Source organism: Scyliorhinus canicula, chromosome 3 (assembly GCF_902713615.1).
Source record: "Scyliorhinus canicula chromosome 3, sScyCan1.1, whole genome shotgun sequence".
In the NCBI taxonomy this organism is placed as follows: domain Eukaryota; kingdom Metazoa; phylum Chordata; class Chondrichthyes; order Carcharhiniformes; family Scyliorhinidae; genus Scyliorhinus; species Scyliorhinus canicula.
Window position 1 is genome coordinate 168,810,971 of NC_052148.1, and position 17,737 is coordinate 168,828,707.

The 17,737-nt window shown below is 46.0% G+C and overlaps 1 protein-coding gene across 3 annotated transcripts in view; it reads left to right on the forward strand.

Moving 5' to 3' along the window:
* LOC119963106 (coiled-coil domain-containing protein 158-like) overlaps nucleotides 1–17,737 on the forward strand; it is a 336,026-nt gene that overhangs the window by 58,743 nt on the left and 259,546 nt on the right. For all 3 annotated transcript variants that reach the window (XM_038791706.1, XM_038791705.1, XM_038791704.1), the window contains exons 3-4: nucleotides 6,574–6,619; nucleotides 12,673–12,836. In XM_038791706.1, coding sequence (XP_038647634.1) covers nucleotides 6,574–6,619; nucleotides 12,673–12,836 — 210 coding nt within the window. The remainder of the gene's footprint in view (nucleotides 1–6,573; nucleotides 6,620–12,672; nucleotides 12,837–17,737) is intronic.

Sequence of the window (17,737 nt, forward strand, 5' to 3'; positions counted from 1 at the left end):
CTGGTGTGTGCGTGGGTTTCCTCCGAGTGATCCGGTTTCCTCGCACAGTCCATAGATGCGCAGGTTAGGTGGATTGGCCATGATAAATTGCCCTTAGTGTCCAAAATAGTTAGGTGGGGTTACGGGGATAATGTGGAGGTGTGGGCTTAAGTAGGGTGCTCTTTCCAAGGGCCAGTGCAGACTCAATGGGCCAAATGGCCTCCTTCTGCACTGTAAATTCTATGATTCTATGACAGAGGGTCCAGCATGAAGGAGGAACTGAAATTGTATTGGGGAAATTGTTGGAAAATTGTTGGGATTAAAACCCGATAAATTCCCAGGGCCCAATGCGATGCTCTGCATCCCGGAGTACTTAAGGAAATGGCTCTAGAAATAGTGGACGCATTGGTAATCATTCTCCAGCATTCTATATGCTCTGGGAGAGTTCCAATGGATTGGAGGGTAGCTAATATAACCCCACTTTTAAAAAAGGAAGGAGAGAGAAAACGGAAAAATAGACCGATTAACCTGACATCGGTGGTAGATGTGACCAGTAGAGTGGACAGGGGTGAGCCAGTGGATGTTGTGTATCTGGACTTTTAAAAGGCTTTTGACAAGGTCCCACACAAGAGATTAGTGAGCAAAATGAAAGCTCATGGTATTTTGGGTAATGTATTGGCGTGGATAGAGAACTGGTTGGCAGACAGGAAGCAGAGAGTGGGAATAATCGGATCCTTTTCAGAGGGACAGGCAATGACTAGTAGGGTACCGCAGAGTTCAGTGCTGTGACTCCAGCTATTCACAATATTCATAAATAATTTGGACGAAGGAATTGCGTGCAATATCTCCAAATTTGCAGACAACACGAAGCTGGGTGGCAGTGTGTGCTGTGAGGAGGATGCAAAGAGGTGGTAGGGTGACTTGGACAGGCTGACTGAGTGGGCAAATACTTGGCAAATCCAATATAATGTGGGTAAATGTGAGGTTATCCAATTGTTGACAAAGATAGGAAGGCAGATTATTATCTGAATGGTTGCAGTTTAGGAAAAGGGGAAGTGCAATGAGACCTGGGTGTCATTTGGAACAGTCACTGAAGGTTGGCAGCAGGTACAGCAGGCGGTGAGGAAAGCTAATGGCATGCTGGCCTTCATAGCCAGAGGATTTGAGTATAGGAGTAGGGATGTCATGCTGCAGTTATACAGGGCCTTGGTGAGGCCACACCTTGAGTGTTGTGTGCAGTTTTGGTCTCCTAATTTGAGGAAGGACATTGTTGCTATTGAGGGTGTCCAGCGAAGGTTCACCAGACTAATTCCCAGGATGGCAGGGCTGACATGAAGAAAGACTGGATCGACTGGGCTTGTAACCACTGGAGTTTTGAAGAATGAGAAGGGATCTCATAGAAACATATAATTTCCTGATGGGACTGGACAGGCTAGATGTGGGAAGAATGTTTCCAATGTTTGGACGTCCAGAACTAGGGGTCACAGTCTAAGAATAAGGAGTAAGCCATTCAGGACTGAGATGAGGAAGAGGTTCTTCTCTCAGAGACTTGTGAAGTTGTGGAATTCTCTACCACAGAAAGCTGTTAGGGCCAGTTTGTTGGATATATTCAAGAGGGAGCTGGACTAACTAAAGGGATCAAGACGTATGGAGAGAAAGCGGGAGTGGGGTACTGAATTTGCATGATCAGCCATGATTGTATTGAATGGTGAAGGAAGCTTGAAGGGCCAAATGGCCTATTCCTGCACCTATTTTGAATGTTTCTCTGTTAAATCCTCCATGTGAGGCAGAGGGTAACGGTCCAGGTGGATGCCCTGTTTATAAGCCGACAGAGGTGAACAGAGTTGTCCGTCTTCATCACCGGGACCGCAGGTGCGGCCACTCTGCAAATCGCGTAGGGTGTATGATGTCCAAACTTTCCAGGTGCTGCAACTTGACATCCACCTTTATGAACAAGGCATATGGGACTGGTCGTGCCCTGCAGTTCCTGGGTTGGGCCTCTGGGTCCATGTAAATGAGTGCCTTGGCTCCTTTTATCTTGCTCAGGCCCTCCTGGAATATCTCTGGACATTTTCTGAGGATGTCATACTGGTTTCCGGAGCCCATCCAGAAAATCTAATGCCAAATTGAAGGGGAGTGCTAGCAACCAATCACGTTCCAACAGGTTAGGTCCTGGCCTTTGCACCATGTTCAAAGGTAGCCTGACTGTTTCTTACCCATGGATCACCGAGGTCACGGTGGTTCCTATAATGCTCAGTGGTTCCCTAGTGTATGTCACTACTCTGGCCTTGGTGTCACGCAGGCTTAGTGGCAGGATTCCTGTGCAGTCAGCGGAAGGTCTGTTGACCGATGATGAGACAGCAGTTCCTGTGTCTAGCTCCATCACTAGGGGTGTCCATTCATCTGTAGTTCCTGAAGCCCTTTTCCTGTGTTTTCACGGGACAGCGCTAGCTCAGTCACCTTTTAAAATCCAGCCGAGGTTCAGCCAAAGGCTTTCTGTTTGTGGAGATGTTATTAATTTTGCACACTAGCCGATCCCTCACCATCTTGGAAAGGGATAGCCCAAACTCATAATGCTCAAGCAGCCATTGGAGTCAAATCAAGAAATCCGTAACTGACTTCCCTGAATTTTCAACAGCAGTGTTGAACCAGTACTGTTGCATGATTGCTGATGGTTCGGGTCATAATGGTTGGACACCAATACTACTAATTCACCAAAGTATTTTGAATCCAGAGCAGCTGGGCACGTGAGGCTTTTTCTAATGCTGGAGGTTGAGGCCCCGCAGGCTGGCAGGAGGATTACCTTCTGTTGGGCCTCTGCTGGAAAAAGTACCTCATCCGCTCTGCGTCCTGAGCCCAATCTTCCAGGCATAGGTCAAAGGTCTCCAGTTTCCCGAAAAGCGGCATATTTCCAGAGTGGCTGGGATGTCCAGAATTGGAGTTCAGGTTTTATTTTACCTCATCGCCAGTATTACGACCCAGGAAGCCAGCGGTAACATGAGCATAGGTTTTAATCAAAGTCATATTAAGTCTGCCCATGGAAGCAAACTATTTACATAGCACAGTTCCGTTGGGACAACCAACAAGCCGGTCTCTGTCCGGGTGGGCTTTTATAGTAGATTCTTATGAGCCCCAGCTGGGTGGGCTTCTGCCCACTAGTGGGTCAGCTCATATTCCAGAAGTCCCACAGAGAGATTAATCAGGGTATCCCCGTGTGCCTTGTGGTGGTTATTACAACCATCATGCAAAATGGGATAGATTCAGAACAGATCTGGCAGCTCCAAATTGGGCATCCATGATCTGTTGCACGTAATCAACAGCAACAGAATTGTATTCCAACACAATCTGTAACTTCACAGTCTGGCATATCCCTCATACCATCAAGCCAGGGAGCCACGCTTCTTCAGTGATGAGTGCAGAATGCACGTCAGGAACAGCACCAGGCATACTTAAAAATGAGGTACCAACTTGGTGAAAAAACAACACAGGACGACATGCATGCTAAACAGCGGAACAGCATGCTATAAACAGAGCTAAGATATCCCAGGATCGATGAACTGGATCTAAGATCTGCAGTCCTGCCATATCCAATCATGAATGATGGTGGGCAATGAAATAACCAACAGGAGGAGGGCATTCCCCATACTTAATAATCGGGCCCAGCACCTAAGTGCAAAGCATTTACAAACCATCTCCAACCAGAGGTGATAAGTGGATGATCCATCTTGGCTTCTTCCTGAGGTCCCCAACATTACACATACCAGTTCTCAGCTGATTCAGTTCACTAAACATGATATACCAAAAATCTGAAGACACATGATACAACAAAAGCTATGTGTCCCAACAGTATCCCAGCTGTTATACTGAAGACTCGTGCTCCAAAAATGAGCTCCACCTCTAAGCCAAACTGTTCCTGTAGAGCTACAACACTCACATTGACAACGTGAGAAGTTACTCAGGAAGTTCCTGTCCACAAAATGCAGGATTATTCCAATCTGACCAATTATTGCCCTATCAGTACACTGTAAATCACCAGAAAAGTGATGGAAGGCAGCACGATTAGCACTGTTGCCCCACAATGCCAGGGACCCGAGTTCAATTCCGACATTGGGTGACTGTGTGTTGAGTTTGTATGTTCTTCCTGTGTCTGTGTGGAGTTTCCTCCAGTTGTTTTGGTTTCCTCCCACAGGAGGAATGTACAGGGTATGTGGAAAGGCCATGCTAAATTGGCCCTTAGCATGTGTAAAGGTTACATGGGGTTATGGAGATAGGGTGAGGGAGTTGCCCTAACTAGGGTCGGTGCAGGCTCGAAGGGCCAAATGGCCTCCTTCTGAACTGTTGCGTTCTAAGGTGTCATTAACAATGCAATCAAGCAACACTTGCTCATCAACAGCCTGCTAACTGATGCTCAGTTTTGGTTCTGCCAGCTCACTATCACAGCCAAACATGGACAGAAGAACCTAAATTCCAGAAGTGAGGTGACAATGACTGCTCTTGACAGCAAGGCAGCATTTGATGAATGTGACATCCAGGAGCCCTAGGAAAACTGAAGTCAATGAGAATTGGAGTGCGGGAGGGGCAGTGGGTCTAATGTGGGGAGATCTCCATTGGCTGGAATCATATCAAGCACAAAGCAAGATGTTTTTGTTTGTTGGAGGATAATGTCCCAGACCCAACTATCTTTAGCTGTTACTTCACTGACGTTCCAACATCTTAATGTTTGAAGCAGGAATTTCTGCTGATTGCACAATATTCATTTTCATTCACAATTCCTCATTTAATGAAGCAGCCCTTGCTCATGTACAGCAAGACCTAGACAATATTCAAGCTTTGTCTGAAAATTGAGAATTAATACTCATTCCACTCAAGTGTCAAACGTGACCCTTATCAACTAGAGAATCTAACTGCCTTTCTTGACATTCAGTGACATTCCCATCAAAGAATCTCCCACTATCAGCATCCTGAGGATTATCATTGATCAGAAACTTAATTAGACCAGTCATATAAATACTCTGGCTACAGGATCAGTTCAAAGGTTGGGTATTCTGCCGTAAGTAACTTGTGACTCTCCAAAATCACTACACCATCTACAAAGCACAAGTCAGGAGGGGATAGAATTCTCTACACTTGCCTGGATAAATGCAGATCCAATAATGCTCAACATCATTCAAAACAGCCCACATGATTGACACACCATTGTAAACATTCACTCCCTCCACCTCGTGTGCATAGTGGTAGCAATGTATACCATCTGCAAGATGCACTCCAACAACTTGCCAGGGCTTATACAACAGCACATACCGAATCCCTGACCTCTAAAAATACAATGTAAATGTCGCCACGGCCCTAGAAGACCATAAGCATTGACCCCCCTCCAACTTTGAGAGCTGACTGATGGTGATTTAACCTGAGGTCATCACAAGGGCAAGGTTGAGAAGGCAGGACCTTTATGAATAACGTCACCTGGTCCGGAAATTAATTCGCACTGTTGACGTTGCTCTACATCACAAACCATCCGTCCAGCCAACTGAGCTAACCAACTTCCCTCGCCCCCGACCTCTACTAGCTAGAAAAGGATGGGCAGCAGAAACAGGGAAGCATCACTGTCTACAAGTTTCATTGCAAGTCGCACACTACCCTAAATTTGATCTATATACCCATTCCTATATTGCTGCTGAGTCATAATCCTACAACTTCCTCCCAAGTAGCACCTGTAGTGATTCAAGAAGATAACACATCAACGCCATCTCAAGGACAATTAGGGTTGGACAAAAAATGCAGGCCTTGTTAACGGTGCCCATATCACTTGAATGAATAATAAAAATGAAAGCTCTCACAGCATACAAGATTGAAAACAAGTAAAGCTGCATTCCATGGGTGACTATTTACTTTGGCACCTTTGGTGTTTTTCGCTGATGTGTCGCTGATTTGTGATTTGCCACACTCCATTTGCACTGATGTGACAGACAAGTCAACAAGTGACGACATGAACTGAAACAAGATGAATTGCATCTCTATATGAGACTAGTCCATGATCACATAAGTTGAGGTAAATGAACAACAGTTACTGACACAGTTACTCTGTCTGGAGTCACAGTCATTGATGTTGGAAGCTGTCTGCTATATTTTCATTTCAAATTAATGAGGGCGCCTCGAAGGCTGATGGGGTTAGAATTAGATGGAATTAGAATGGGAGAGGGCTCATGTGGAGCATAAACACCAGCATTGATCCATTGGGCTGAATGGCCTGTTTCTGTGCTGTAGATTTGATACACGGATCATGTGATGCCCAATTTAATCATATAATAGGATATTTCTGGTTACTGAGATATTTGTCAAAGAAAATTACAACCAGTCAATTATCATCTTTCTTTTGCAAAGGACTCTGACACAGATGGCAATTGAAATATCCTAAGCCATGTACTTTGTTTTGTGTTTTCAAACAAGAATACCTTTGCAAGTTAACACTCACAAGTTTTCTTAAAAGTTCATTCAGAGATCCAAGACAACCCACATTCCTTAGTTTAATTAATTGAATTATGATTCTCATGATCTCAAAACTAAAATATTATGAATAATGCTTGTATTTTTCAGATATTTCTGATAGCAGAAGACCAAGCAAAAACTTAGAGAAATTGAGGTGAGTTTTAGATGAGTTACTGAGCGCAAATACGGTAGATGTCTCAGGTGTGTTACTGAACTTAATGTGCTGCATACAGTGCATTATTTGTTTCCACCCGAAGGTGGAAAGTTCAGGAGAAATTAGTCTCATACATTTAACAACCTTACCATGAATTAGAATACAGAAGATTATTCTGTGATCCTGTGCACATAATTTGGGAAATTCTGGTTGGGCAATCTGTGATTTCTTTTTATCCATTAAAATTAATGGACAGAAATTACAGGTGGCATTTCACAACTTCCCAAGATACACTCCTGACCTGGAATTAAGGGGCAGGATCCTCTGCTCTCTTGAAATGAAAATCACTCATTGTCACGAGTAGGCTTCAAATTAAGTTACTGTGAAAAGCTCCTAGTCGCCACATTCCGGCGCCTATTCGGGGAGGCTGGTACGGGAATCAAACCATGCTGCTGGCCTGCTTGGTCTGCTTTCAAAGCCAGCGATTTAGCCCTGTGCTAAATAGCTCTTTGAGGTGAGCTTGGATGCAGGAAGGGTGTTTAATTAGATGGGATGGTACCTGAACCTTGTCACCATCAATTGAAGCACTTAATGGACAATTAATGACTGCTGAAGGACCTCATCCCACTGCTACTAATAGTAGACCAGCTGCAGGTGGACCTATCGCCATGTGATGTGCATGGCAGCTGAGAACGCGCAGGCAGCTTCGCGCACCTTAGCGGTTTGGGGGGAACGGGGGGTGGCGGGGGGGGGGTGGGGTGGTGTTGTGGGGGGAGATCAAAGGCACTTGGGCCTGATCGAGAGACCGGACATTGGGAAGGCATGGCCCATTGAGAGACACCCCACTGGCCTTGTTGCTGGCCTTCCTGAACCCACCTTCCCATGATCCCCATGCTGAAAACCCCCTCCCCCAATACGTAACTGATGGTGACCTCAGTTTTTGTAGATCCCTGGGACTCTGGTGCCTGTCCTTCTGGCAGTAGCCACCTCCCCAGTGGCACTGCTGAGCACAAGAGTTGTTGGGCTGTGGTGGGTGACATTTCTGTCCCTGGGGGTCTAGATTCGGGAGGGGTGGGGAGCTGCCACTGACCTCACCATTGCCTGATTGGCTTGTGGTTCAGTGGTTCTCCCTGACAAGAGGCAGCACGGGTCTCTCGCCAGCTCTCTAGTTGCCAGATGAGATCCCCGACGCCTCCACAAGATTTTGCTCACTCTTCATACAAGTTTGGGTTTTAGATTCCGAGGAAGGTATTTTTTGATGCATTTGACACAATTTACAAACACATTGTTACAGTTTTCCCCATCCCTGCCCTCTTGGTGCGGATCTGGGCGCAATGGGTGAATTGCGCGAGAGCCCCAAATGGGCTCTGCGCTGGGTCGATCGCGAGTCATTTGACTCACGTTGCCCAGCGCAATCTAGATCTGATGGCTCATTTAAATACTTGGACGGCAGGAACTCAATGGCCACACCTATGATACCTCACCAGAGCGTTGTTTAGTACTGGTCCACAAAAACATGGACCAGGTGTAGCCTCACGTTAGGCGGAAAATACGGAGAAGGTGCGGGTTTGGAGCAAGGAGGTGGGAGGCTCTGTGGGTAAAGGTGGAGACAGGCTCAAGTAGGTGGTCAGAGTGCGGGTGCAAGCAACGGAGCCGCTTCAGGTGCCTCCATGAAAGTATTTGGTGAGTCCGATTGTGGTGGCCTCATTGAAGATCTGGAGGCAGTTTAGGCAGCACTTTAAGCCGGAGGCCGGTTCAGGGGGGATGCCGATTCGGGGAATCATGGGTTTGAGCTGGGGAGGATGGATGCGAGGTTTCGGGGATGGGACGAGAGGGGGATCAAGGAAATGAAGGATCGGTTCCTTGGGGGGTGATTCGTGATCCCAGAGGAATTGGGAAAGAAGTATGGGTTGGCGTAGGAGGAAGGGTTTCGGTGCATGCAATTTTGGGATTTTGCAAGAAAGGTTTTCCGGCCCTTCCAGAACCTCCCCCATCCCATCCACGGGGTCCGAAATGTACAGGAGCAAATCATCCGTGTATAGTGAGACCCGATATTCCACTCTCCCCCCCCCCCCCCCCCCCCCCCCCCCCCCCCCCCCCCCCAAACCAGTCCCCGCCAGTTCCTCGAGGCTCTCAGCGCCATAGCTAGTGGTTCTATAGCTAAGGCAAATAGTAACGGGGAGAGGGGACACCCCTGTCTCGTTCCCCAGTGAAGCTCGAAGTACCCCGACCTCAGCCGGTTTGTACATACACTTGCTACAGGCGCCTGGTACAGCAATTTCACCCAGCCAATAAAGCCCTCACCAAATCCGAACCTCCCCAGCGTTTCCCAGAGGTACTCCCACTCCACCCGGTCAAAGGCTTTCTCTGCGTCCACCGCTGTTACCACCTCCACCTCCCCTCCTTCTAAGGGCATCATAATAATATTCAAAAGTCTCCGGACATTGGTATTGAGTTGTCTGCCTTTTACAAACCCAGTCTGGTCTTCCTCTATTACCCCTGGGACGCAATCCTCAATTCTTGTGGCCAGAATCTTAGCTAGCAATTTGGCATCCACGTTTAAAAGGGAAATCGGCCTGTATGACCCGCAATGTTCCGGGTCCTTCCCTCGTTTAAGAATGAGTGAGATCAAAGCCTGTGACATTGTTGAGGGAGGTTCCTTTCTCTCTAGCCTCATTGAAGGTCCTCATCAGGAGCGGGCTCAATATTTCCGAAAATTTCTTGTAGAATTCTACCTGGTAACCGTCCGGCCCAAGGGCTTTACCCGATTGCATGCCCTCTATACCCTTGACAATCTCCTCCAATTCAATCGGGGCCCCCAGCCCCTCCACCAGGTCCTCTTCCATCTTTGGAAACCTCAACTGGTCCAAAAATTGCCTCATCCCTTCCGCTCCCGTCGGGGTCTCCGACTCATATAGTTTACTATAGAATTCCTTAAAGACTCCGTTCAGCACCCCGGATCCAAGACCGTGTTACCCTCCTTATTCTTTACTCCCCCGATTTCCCTGGCCGCCTCCCTCTTTTGCAGTTGGTGTGCCAGCATTCTACTCGCTTTCTCCCCGTACTCATAGACTGCCGTTCTTGCCTTCCTCAGCTGTGCTACTGCTTTCCCTGTGGTCAGCAGTTCAAACTCCGCCTGCAGACTCCACCGCTCACTCAGTCGCCTCGCCTCGGGGGCCTCCGCGTATCTCCTGTCCACTCGGAGTACCTCCTCCACAGTCTCTCCCTCTCCGCTCTTTCTCTCTTTTCCCTATGGGTTCGAATTGAGATGAGTTCCCCTCTGACAACTGCCTTCAGAACCTCCCAGACCGTTGCCACTGCTACCTCACCCGTATCGTTTGTTTCCAGGTAATCCTGGATGTTCCTGCTGATCCGCCCGCAAACCTCTTCGTCCGCCAGTAGCCCCACATCCAGTCTCCAGAGTGGGCGCTGCCCTCCCTCCTCACTAAGCCGCAGGTCCACCCAGTGCAGGGCATGGTCCGAGACTGTGATTGCTGAGTATTCTGTCCCCACCACCTTTGGGATTAACACCCTGCTCAAGACAAAGAAGTCTATGCGGGAATAAACCTTATGAATGTGGGAGAAAAAAGAGAACTCCTTCGCTCTCGTCCACGCGAACCTCCAGGGATTCTTCCCCCCCCCCCGTCGCTTCCCTGTTCTGGAATTCGACCGGTCCAGCTCGGGATCGATGACTGTGTTAAAGTCTCCACGCATGATCAGGTGGTGTGACTCTAAGTCTGGGATTTTGCCTAGCATGCATCTCATAAATTCCACATCATCCCAATTCGGAGCATAGACGTTCACAAACACCACCCGGACCCCCTCCCACTTTCCACTCACCGTTATATACCTGCCCCACTTATCTGTCACAATTCTCCCAGCCTCGAATGTTACCCCCTGGTCTTCGAATCTAGCCCCGAATGGAACACCTGGCCTACCCGTCCCTTTCTCAATCTCGTGTGATCTGCGAGCTTTAAATGTGTCTCCTGAAGCATTGCTACGTCTGCGTTAACCCCATTAGATGCACGAACACGCGCGCCATTTTGACCCCTCACATTCCACGTGATCAGCCTGGACGGGGGGGGGGGGGGGGGGGGGGGGGGGCGGCTAACCCCCCCCAACAGCCCCATGACCCAAAAACCCCCGCCAAGCACCAGCTGGGCACTTGCTTGCCGCCCACTACGCTCCCGAGAGTCAGCTGACCCATGCTGACCCTGGCAGCTCCCACCCCTGGTGCCGATCAGACTGTCGCCTCATTGTCCGGACCCTTCTCCCCACGTGAATAAACCAATTAAACTACCTCTCCAGCCCCAGTGCGTAAATAGTAATACGAAACAAAAAATAAACAGAAGACACTAACATTGCCCCGTGAGGAGACACTTGTTGAACCAAGGCTCCAACTTCCCGAAAATTCGTACTAAGTACAGGGCCCCCTCCGTATCTCACCTTTGCCGAAAACACTGCACCCTCCAGCCACCATCACAGCCCTAACACGCACCCAACATTGCATACAATCTTATATTAGAAACGGTACCGTGTTACCCAGCCCCACTGCTGCATTCCACCAAAGCTTAACTGACCTTTAATTCGAGTCCAGCTTTTCTTGTTTGACGAATGACCACGCCTCGTCTGGCGTCTCAAAATAGTGATGCCGTTCCTTGTACGTGACCCATAGCCTCGCTGGGTGTAGCATCCCAAATTTCACGCCCTTGCTGAAGAGGGTCGCCTTCACCCAGTTGAATCCAGCACGCCTCTTGGCCAGCTCCGCACCCAGGTCCTGGTAGATGCGTATCACGCTGTTTTCCCACCAGCTGCTCCGTTCTTTTTTGCCCACCGCAAGACAAGTTCCTTGTCCGAGAAGCGATGAAATCTCACTACCATGGCCCTCGGTGGTTCATTCACCTTGGGTTTCCTTGCGAGGGCTCTGTGCGCCCCGTCCAGCTCCAGGGGTCGAGGGAATACCCCCGCCCCTATCAGCGCCTCCAGCATCTTGGACACAAATACTCCCGCATCCGACCCTTCCACACCTTCGGGGAGGCCCGCAATTCTCAAGTTCTGTCTCCTGGACCTGTTTTCTAGGTCCTCCAGCCTCTCCTGCCACTTCTTGTGGAGGTCATCCTGCGCCTCCACCTTGAGGGCCAATACAACCAACTCGTCCTCATGGTCGGGTAGCTTTTTCTCCATCTCCTTAATCGCTTTCCCTTGTATTGCCTGAGTTGCGATCATTTGGTCTATTGATGCCTTCATCGGGGCCAGCATGTCCTTTTTAAGATCGGCAAAGCAGCCCCTAAGGAACTCCTGTTGCTCCTGTGCCCACTGCGCCCATGGACCCTGGTCTATACCGGCCGCCATGCCGTGCCTCGGCGCCTGCTCCGCACACTTCTGTCTGCTGGGACTTAAACGCTTCACCCGGCCACTCCTGGTCCAGCTATCCATAGAACAGAGAGGGAATCCTTTTGGCAGTGTTCGCTTCACCAATCTACCCCAAAAAGTCCGTGGAAACTCCTGAAAAAGGTCCGAGAGTCGGTTCCAGACGGGAGCTGCCGAATGCGCGACCTACTCCTCCATGGCCGCCACCGGAAGTCTCGTCACCGCTTATTCAATGACCTTGGTGAGATTGTTTCATATTTGTTCCCTCTGCTGTTCGAATTCAGCTTTAATAAAGGCCCTCAAGTCTGTTTGAAGCCTTTAAGCTCGCCTTCCCCCGCCTGCATGCTGGAAGAGGCTTTTGTCTTTACTGCAGCTCCAGCCAAATCTTTCACTGTTTCTGCCGGGTCTGGTAACCAAGAGACATACCATTCCTGGGGGAAAGTACTCTTCCAACATTCCCCTACGTCTTTCCATTAAAATTCCACCTGGTATTGATTAAAAAAGAGCTATTTTCTGTAACCTTGGGCAGGAGCTGCCTTGTGTGTGACCACTTACTCCATGGTCCACACCGGAACTATCTTTTGTGATTGCTGAGATGATGGATGTTACTGTTGGCTAATAGAATATTTTCCAGCATCAATAACAAAACTCCTTTTCCATTATTTTTGTGCTCATACTTACAGAAAAGAACTAGAAAGACAGACAAAAGAAACAAATATACTTCAGGAAGAGGTAGAGCTTGCTACCAAATTAACGATGGACAAATTCAACTGGAATTCAAATGAAGGTAGAAGTTGTAGTCACGATGAGTTCTCAACTAGCCCTAGCGACAAGTCAAAATCAGACCGTAAGTATAGGCCCATGTTCTATGCTGTGGTGATGTCTTGATACGTACTACAACTGTCATAAATGTTACCCTTATGTAATGTGGTTCAATTACCCCCACCCTTTCACAATGGATAAGATGGTTCTTAAAAGAGGCATCTTAAAGGACACCAGATGTTCATTGTTTGCAATGTTGCGAATGTACTGAAAAACCTTTCTTTCAATACACTACAATGGAAAATAAATATTTGTGCCAATGTTCACTTTGGTACTGGAGGGGTATGATTCTCAGCATTTCAACAATCTTCAGATATTGCGAGACCCAAGTCTCAAGTTTATTCAAAATTTGAGTCATTGCTATGTCCTCCAAGCACCTATTTCTTGTGAAGTGGACTTTAAAAAGTGCTAACCTAAAAAGACTGATTCCATCACCGCTTCCACCTCTCGCGTTCTCTCTACATTGAAAATAACTTTGGTTCTAAATGCCTTGTTTGCCAACATTTGATCATGATAACTTTGCTCATGAGTTACACTGCAAAACTAAAACATTTTTGTCATGATTTAATCAATGTTCAGCAATTAACTTGTTAAAGTTGTTGCATGGAGGATGTGAGAGCACTTTTACGAGTGATGATTGTCGTGCCTTACAAATTCTCCATTTTGGACAGCCTGCTTTGAAACCCAACATTATGCTCAAGAGTTTCTGAAACCAAACTACTTGGGTAGATTTTCTGTGTTTTCAATGTGGGGTGACATTTTTCACTTTGTTATTTATAAGGCTTATGAACAGTTACAGGTATTTCAGCCCCTTCATCCTGCCCCACCGTTCAAATACATTATGGCTGATCTTAACCTAAACTTTGTCCACCTTAGCTCTGTATCCCTCAATATTATTACCAGCTATACTCTATTTATCTCAGTTTTGCACTTAAACAATGTGCTTAACATAGCAAAAAGCATCCCAAGATGGCGCACAGAAAAAGAAAGAATTACGTGTTGATATCTCATCAAGAAAATTGTTCCTTTCTCCGTTTAAGCATAAAAAAAGCCTGGGGATACCCAGTTATGAGAGGTGACTGCAAGTTTGGTCAAATGATGGGTTTCAGCAGATTCTGTATAATGGAGACAGTGGAGTAGTTTAGGGAAGGAGTTTGAGTAGGACCAAAGAAACTGAAGTACCAACTACCCCCGGTGGAATGGAATGAGAGAGGAATGCACTTAAAGCCAAAGTTAAGAATGGGATGCAATTGTAGGAATTACAGTACAAAAATATTTATTTATCATTGCACTCTGCAAACTAACTTTAGGATCATGTCCAAACATGGAAATTCCTCAGTGGTCTCATCACATCGTACCTCAGTAAGTTGTGGTCATTTATTCCAGCCAATTGCTCAGGCATATCCTGTCTGCAAAAATAGTATTGACCTATCTGACCGCTCCCGGTCATCAGCAGAGTAATGGAAGAAGCTACAGTTATGGGCCAGGGTTTAGAGAACCCCAGAGTGTATCATGGAGTTCACCTGACCCACAACTTTTAATAGATTGTGGTATGGGGAGCACACGGCCCACTCTACAGGTGTGGTACAGCAGAAATGGAAAAGTATTTTTTAAAGCAACAGAATGTTTATTCTATGAACTCAAGTTAACCTTTTTAAAACAAACAGTGAACATCTTAGCAACCATTAATTCAAATACAACCCCCAAAGAGCACAACACTAAGTAATGCTTACGCTGTCCTTTTAACATCCAGAATACTTACAAAAAGCATAACCTTTAACAGAAGCACATTAGGTTAAAGTCACTACTGAAAACATTTATAATTCTGAATTCACCAAATGATCAAGAGATAGTCTTTTCATGGCAGAGAGAACATCAGTACAGCTGCTTTGTCTGACTTCAGCTCCAACACTGAAAACAAAACTAAAACATGCCCTGCAGCAAACAACCTAAAACGAAAGTAAAAAGCTGACAGGCAGCCCAGCTCCACCCACTCTCTGACATCACTGCAGTAATAAACACCCATTTCTTAAAGGTACTCTCACTACAAATATTTATATACACACCCATTTATAAACACCCATTTCTTAAAGGTATTCTCACATAACACTACCAATAGTGCCATGAGACAAGATGTACTCACGGTAACCTACTCATTAATTCCCAATGCAGGTTCCATCAAACCATTTGGCTTCAGACTTCATCGCTCTCTGATTGCAGGCATAGATGCAAGAGCTAAATGCCAGACTGAAGAGAGAGTGAGTGAAACTGCTCGCAACATCAGCATTCAACTTAATATAGCACAAAACTGGAAATCCTCTAACGATTGGAGCTGTCACTGATCTATGAGAAAGTGGTTGTGATTGTTGAAGGAGAGTTGTGTCTGTAGGAATTCACTGGTCACCACTTTCAGCTCAGTGACCTCAAATTGCCCCTTCGATGACCTTCCCTTCATTATGATGTCAGAAGTGGGATTGTTTGGTGACAATTACAATGTGCTTAGGTCCATTCACAGCTCCTCTGGCAAATCAAACATCCCATTGCAGAACTACAGCAACACCTGGATAATATCCAAACTCGGGCTGACAAATGTCAAAGACCATTTGCATGACATAGGTACTGCGTAATGGTCATCTGCAGCGAGGCAAACTGCAACTACCCCCTCCTGACCTTTAATAGCATCACAACATTTCCCACTTTCCATATATTCTTTGTTATTTTGAGCTGAATTTTAACGGGGTTTACCATATTAATAAAACATATTAACAGCAATAGGAGCAGAGGCTATGCTTTGCCAGTGTCTACAAAGCATCAGGTGTTTATATGATGGCAGCTGCAACAGCAATCGAAGCTCAACATCATCCAGGACAGTGGAATGTGTTTTTTGAGTGCCCTGCCACCGAATTCAATAATAAATTCCCTCCATCACTAGCACACTGTGACTTCAGGAGTTCCAATTTATAGGATACCCTGCAGCAACTCAATAAGATTATTTTAATAAATAACGTTCCAACCCTGTGACTTTACCATTGCAAATAATGGAAGTACCATTGGCAACCCATTGTCCTGTCTTGAACATATATTACCATTCCATCATTGCTTGTGGATTAAAATCCTGCAAATCCTTGTCTCATGCCGTTGTCGGTGGGCCTTTGCCACTAGGACTACAGTGGCTAGAAATGCACAATAAATGCTGCTGTATGAGTATCGCACACATCCTGTGAACAAATATAGAAAACTAGGACAAGGACAGCAGCGAATGCAAGTAATTGGCTGTGGACCTTTTGCATAACCTGTTGTGGGCAGTAGGAATTTAGACAAATTGGAGTTGTGAAAGCTGGGTTCAGAAGGGCATTCCCGAAGCAAAGCTCAGTAATAATAAATGTAGAAGGGTTTTGGTAAAGGTTGAACTATGGGTGGAAATGGGAAATTTTGCAAATGTGGAAGTAGTGATTTAGATGATGAATAGGTGTTCTTGTTTCAAACAGTGTTCTGCAGCAAGCAGCATACCAATGTTGAGTAGGTCCAGTTTGCTTGCACAGTCAGCTAGTGAGATGACTGGAAATTAACACCTCCACCTTCCTGTTACTCAGTTTGGAGGAATTATTGGCTTAACCAGGATCTCGGATCAAACAGGAAGTTCAATGGAATAGTGGTGGTTGGCGGTTGAGGGAAATGGCAAAATGAGGTAGAGAGGTGTGCTGTGCAAGGTGACTCATCGCAGCAGACGATATTGATGAGAATATTGATGATGAAGAGGTATGAGTTAAGTATGGACTGGAAAGCAACAAGAAGAGAATCCATTGCCAGAGATGTGTTAGTTGCTTTGGAACAAGTGGGAGCCGAACCATGTTAAATGCAGAAACCTTAGCATGGTAGTAGATAAATAGTGGAGCTAGTTCAGTTTAAGTAATGTTTGAGATTTGTCTTTTTCATTACTTGTAAACCTTTATATCCACTTTTTAGATGTCTCTTGCCAAGGTTGAAAACCTCAATACCTCCCCCCCATTATCCAGAACTTTAATACTGAAGACTTAAACATCTCCCTTGGTTCTTGAATAAAAGCAACATAATGCAGATGCTGGAAATCTGAAATAAAAACTGGACGTACAGGAAAAACTTTGGTCTGGTAACATCCGTGGAGAGAAAAACAGAACTGGAAGTTCTAAAAAGAGTCATATTCAACTCAGTGTTTCTCTCTCCACAGATGCTGCCAGACCTGCTGAGATTTTCCAGCATTTTCTGTTTTTTCTCCTTGTTTCTTGGCCAGCAGAACCAGGCATCGTTTTCGAACTGCAGTTTGGTCAGAGAATTGTATGGTTTAATGAGAAACTCTTCTGACCAATATTCTACTGTTACTAATATGTTGTCAATGACTTTGAGTGTAGTGAGTTTATGGGAGTATTATTCCCACATTTGGAACAAAGGGGAATAGATTTAAGCAACTCTCTTTACCTCCCTTTCCCCAAAAGACTTTTGCACTTCCTTTTCACTTGTGCTCATAAATGGCAGCCTGATACTGGCTTTGGGCAACCTCTACATCAACTGTTGGGTAATGTAGCGAATGCGCAAGGAGATCTAAAGGCAGTGCTGAAGCATAACTTGCTATTGTACCACCTTACCAATTTCTGATGGAAGCCATAATTGTGGAATTAAATTAGACTAACTATTATTTGGTTCTGCCGCTGGTCACACATCTTGGTCCCAAGAGGCTGAAGCTAATTTAGCAACTGATGAAAGATTTCTGAACCGCCACAGGTCTTACCAATGAGGTGTGAGGGGAAACCTAAAATAAAATGATTAGGAAATAGACATCAAAACTAATCTAAAAATATTTAATTTGACTGAATTTGTTTCAAAATTGATGTAAGCTGTTTCTTTCTGTAGGTGTCTGGAACTTTTTCTAATTTTCTATCTTTTTCGGCT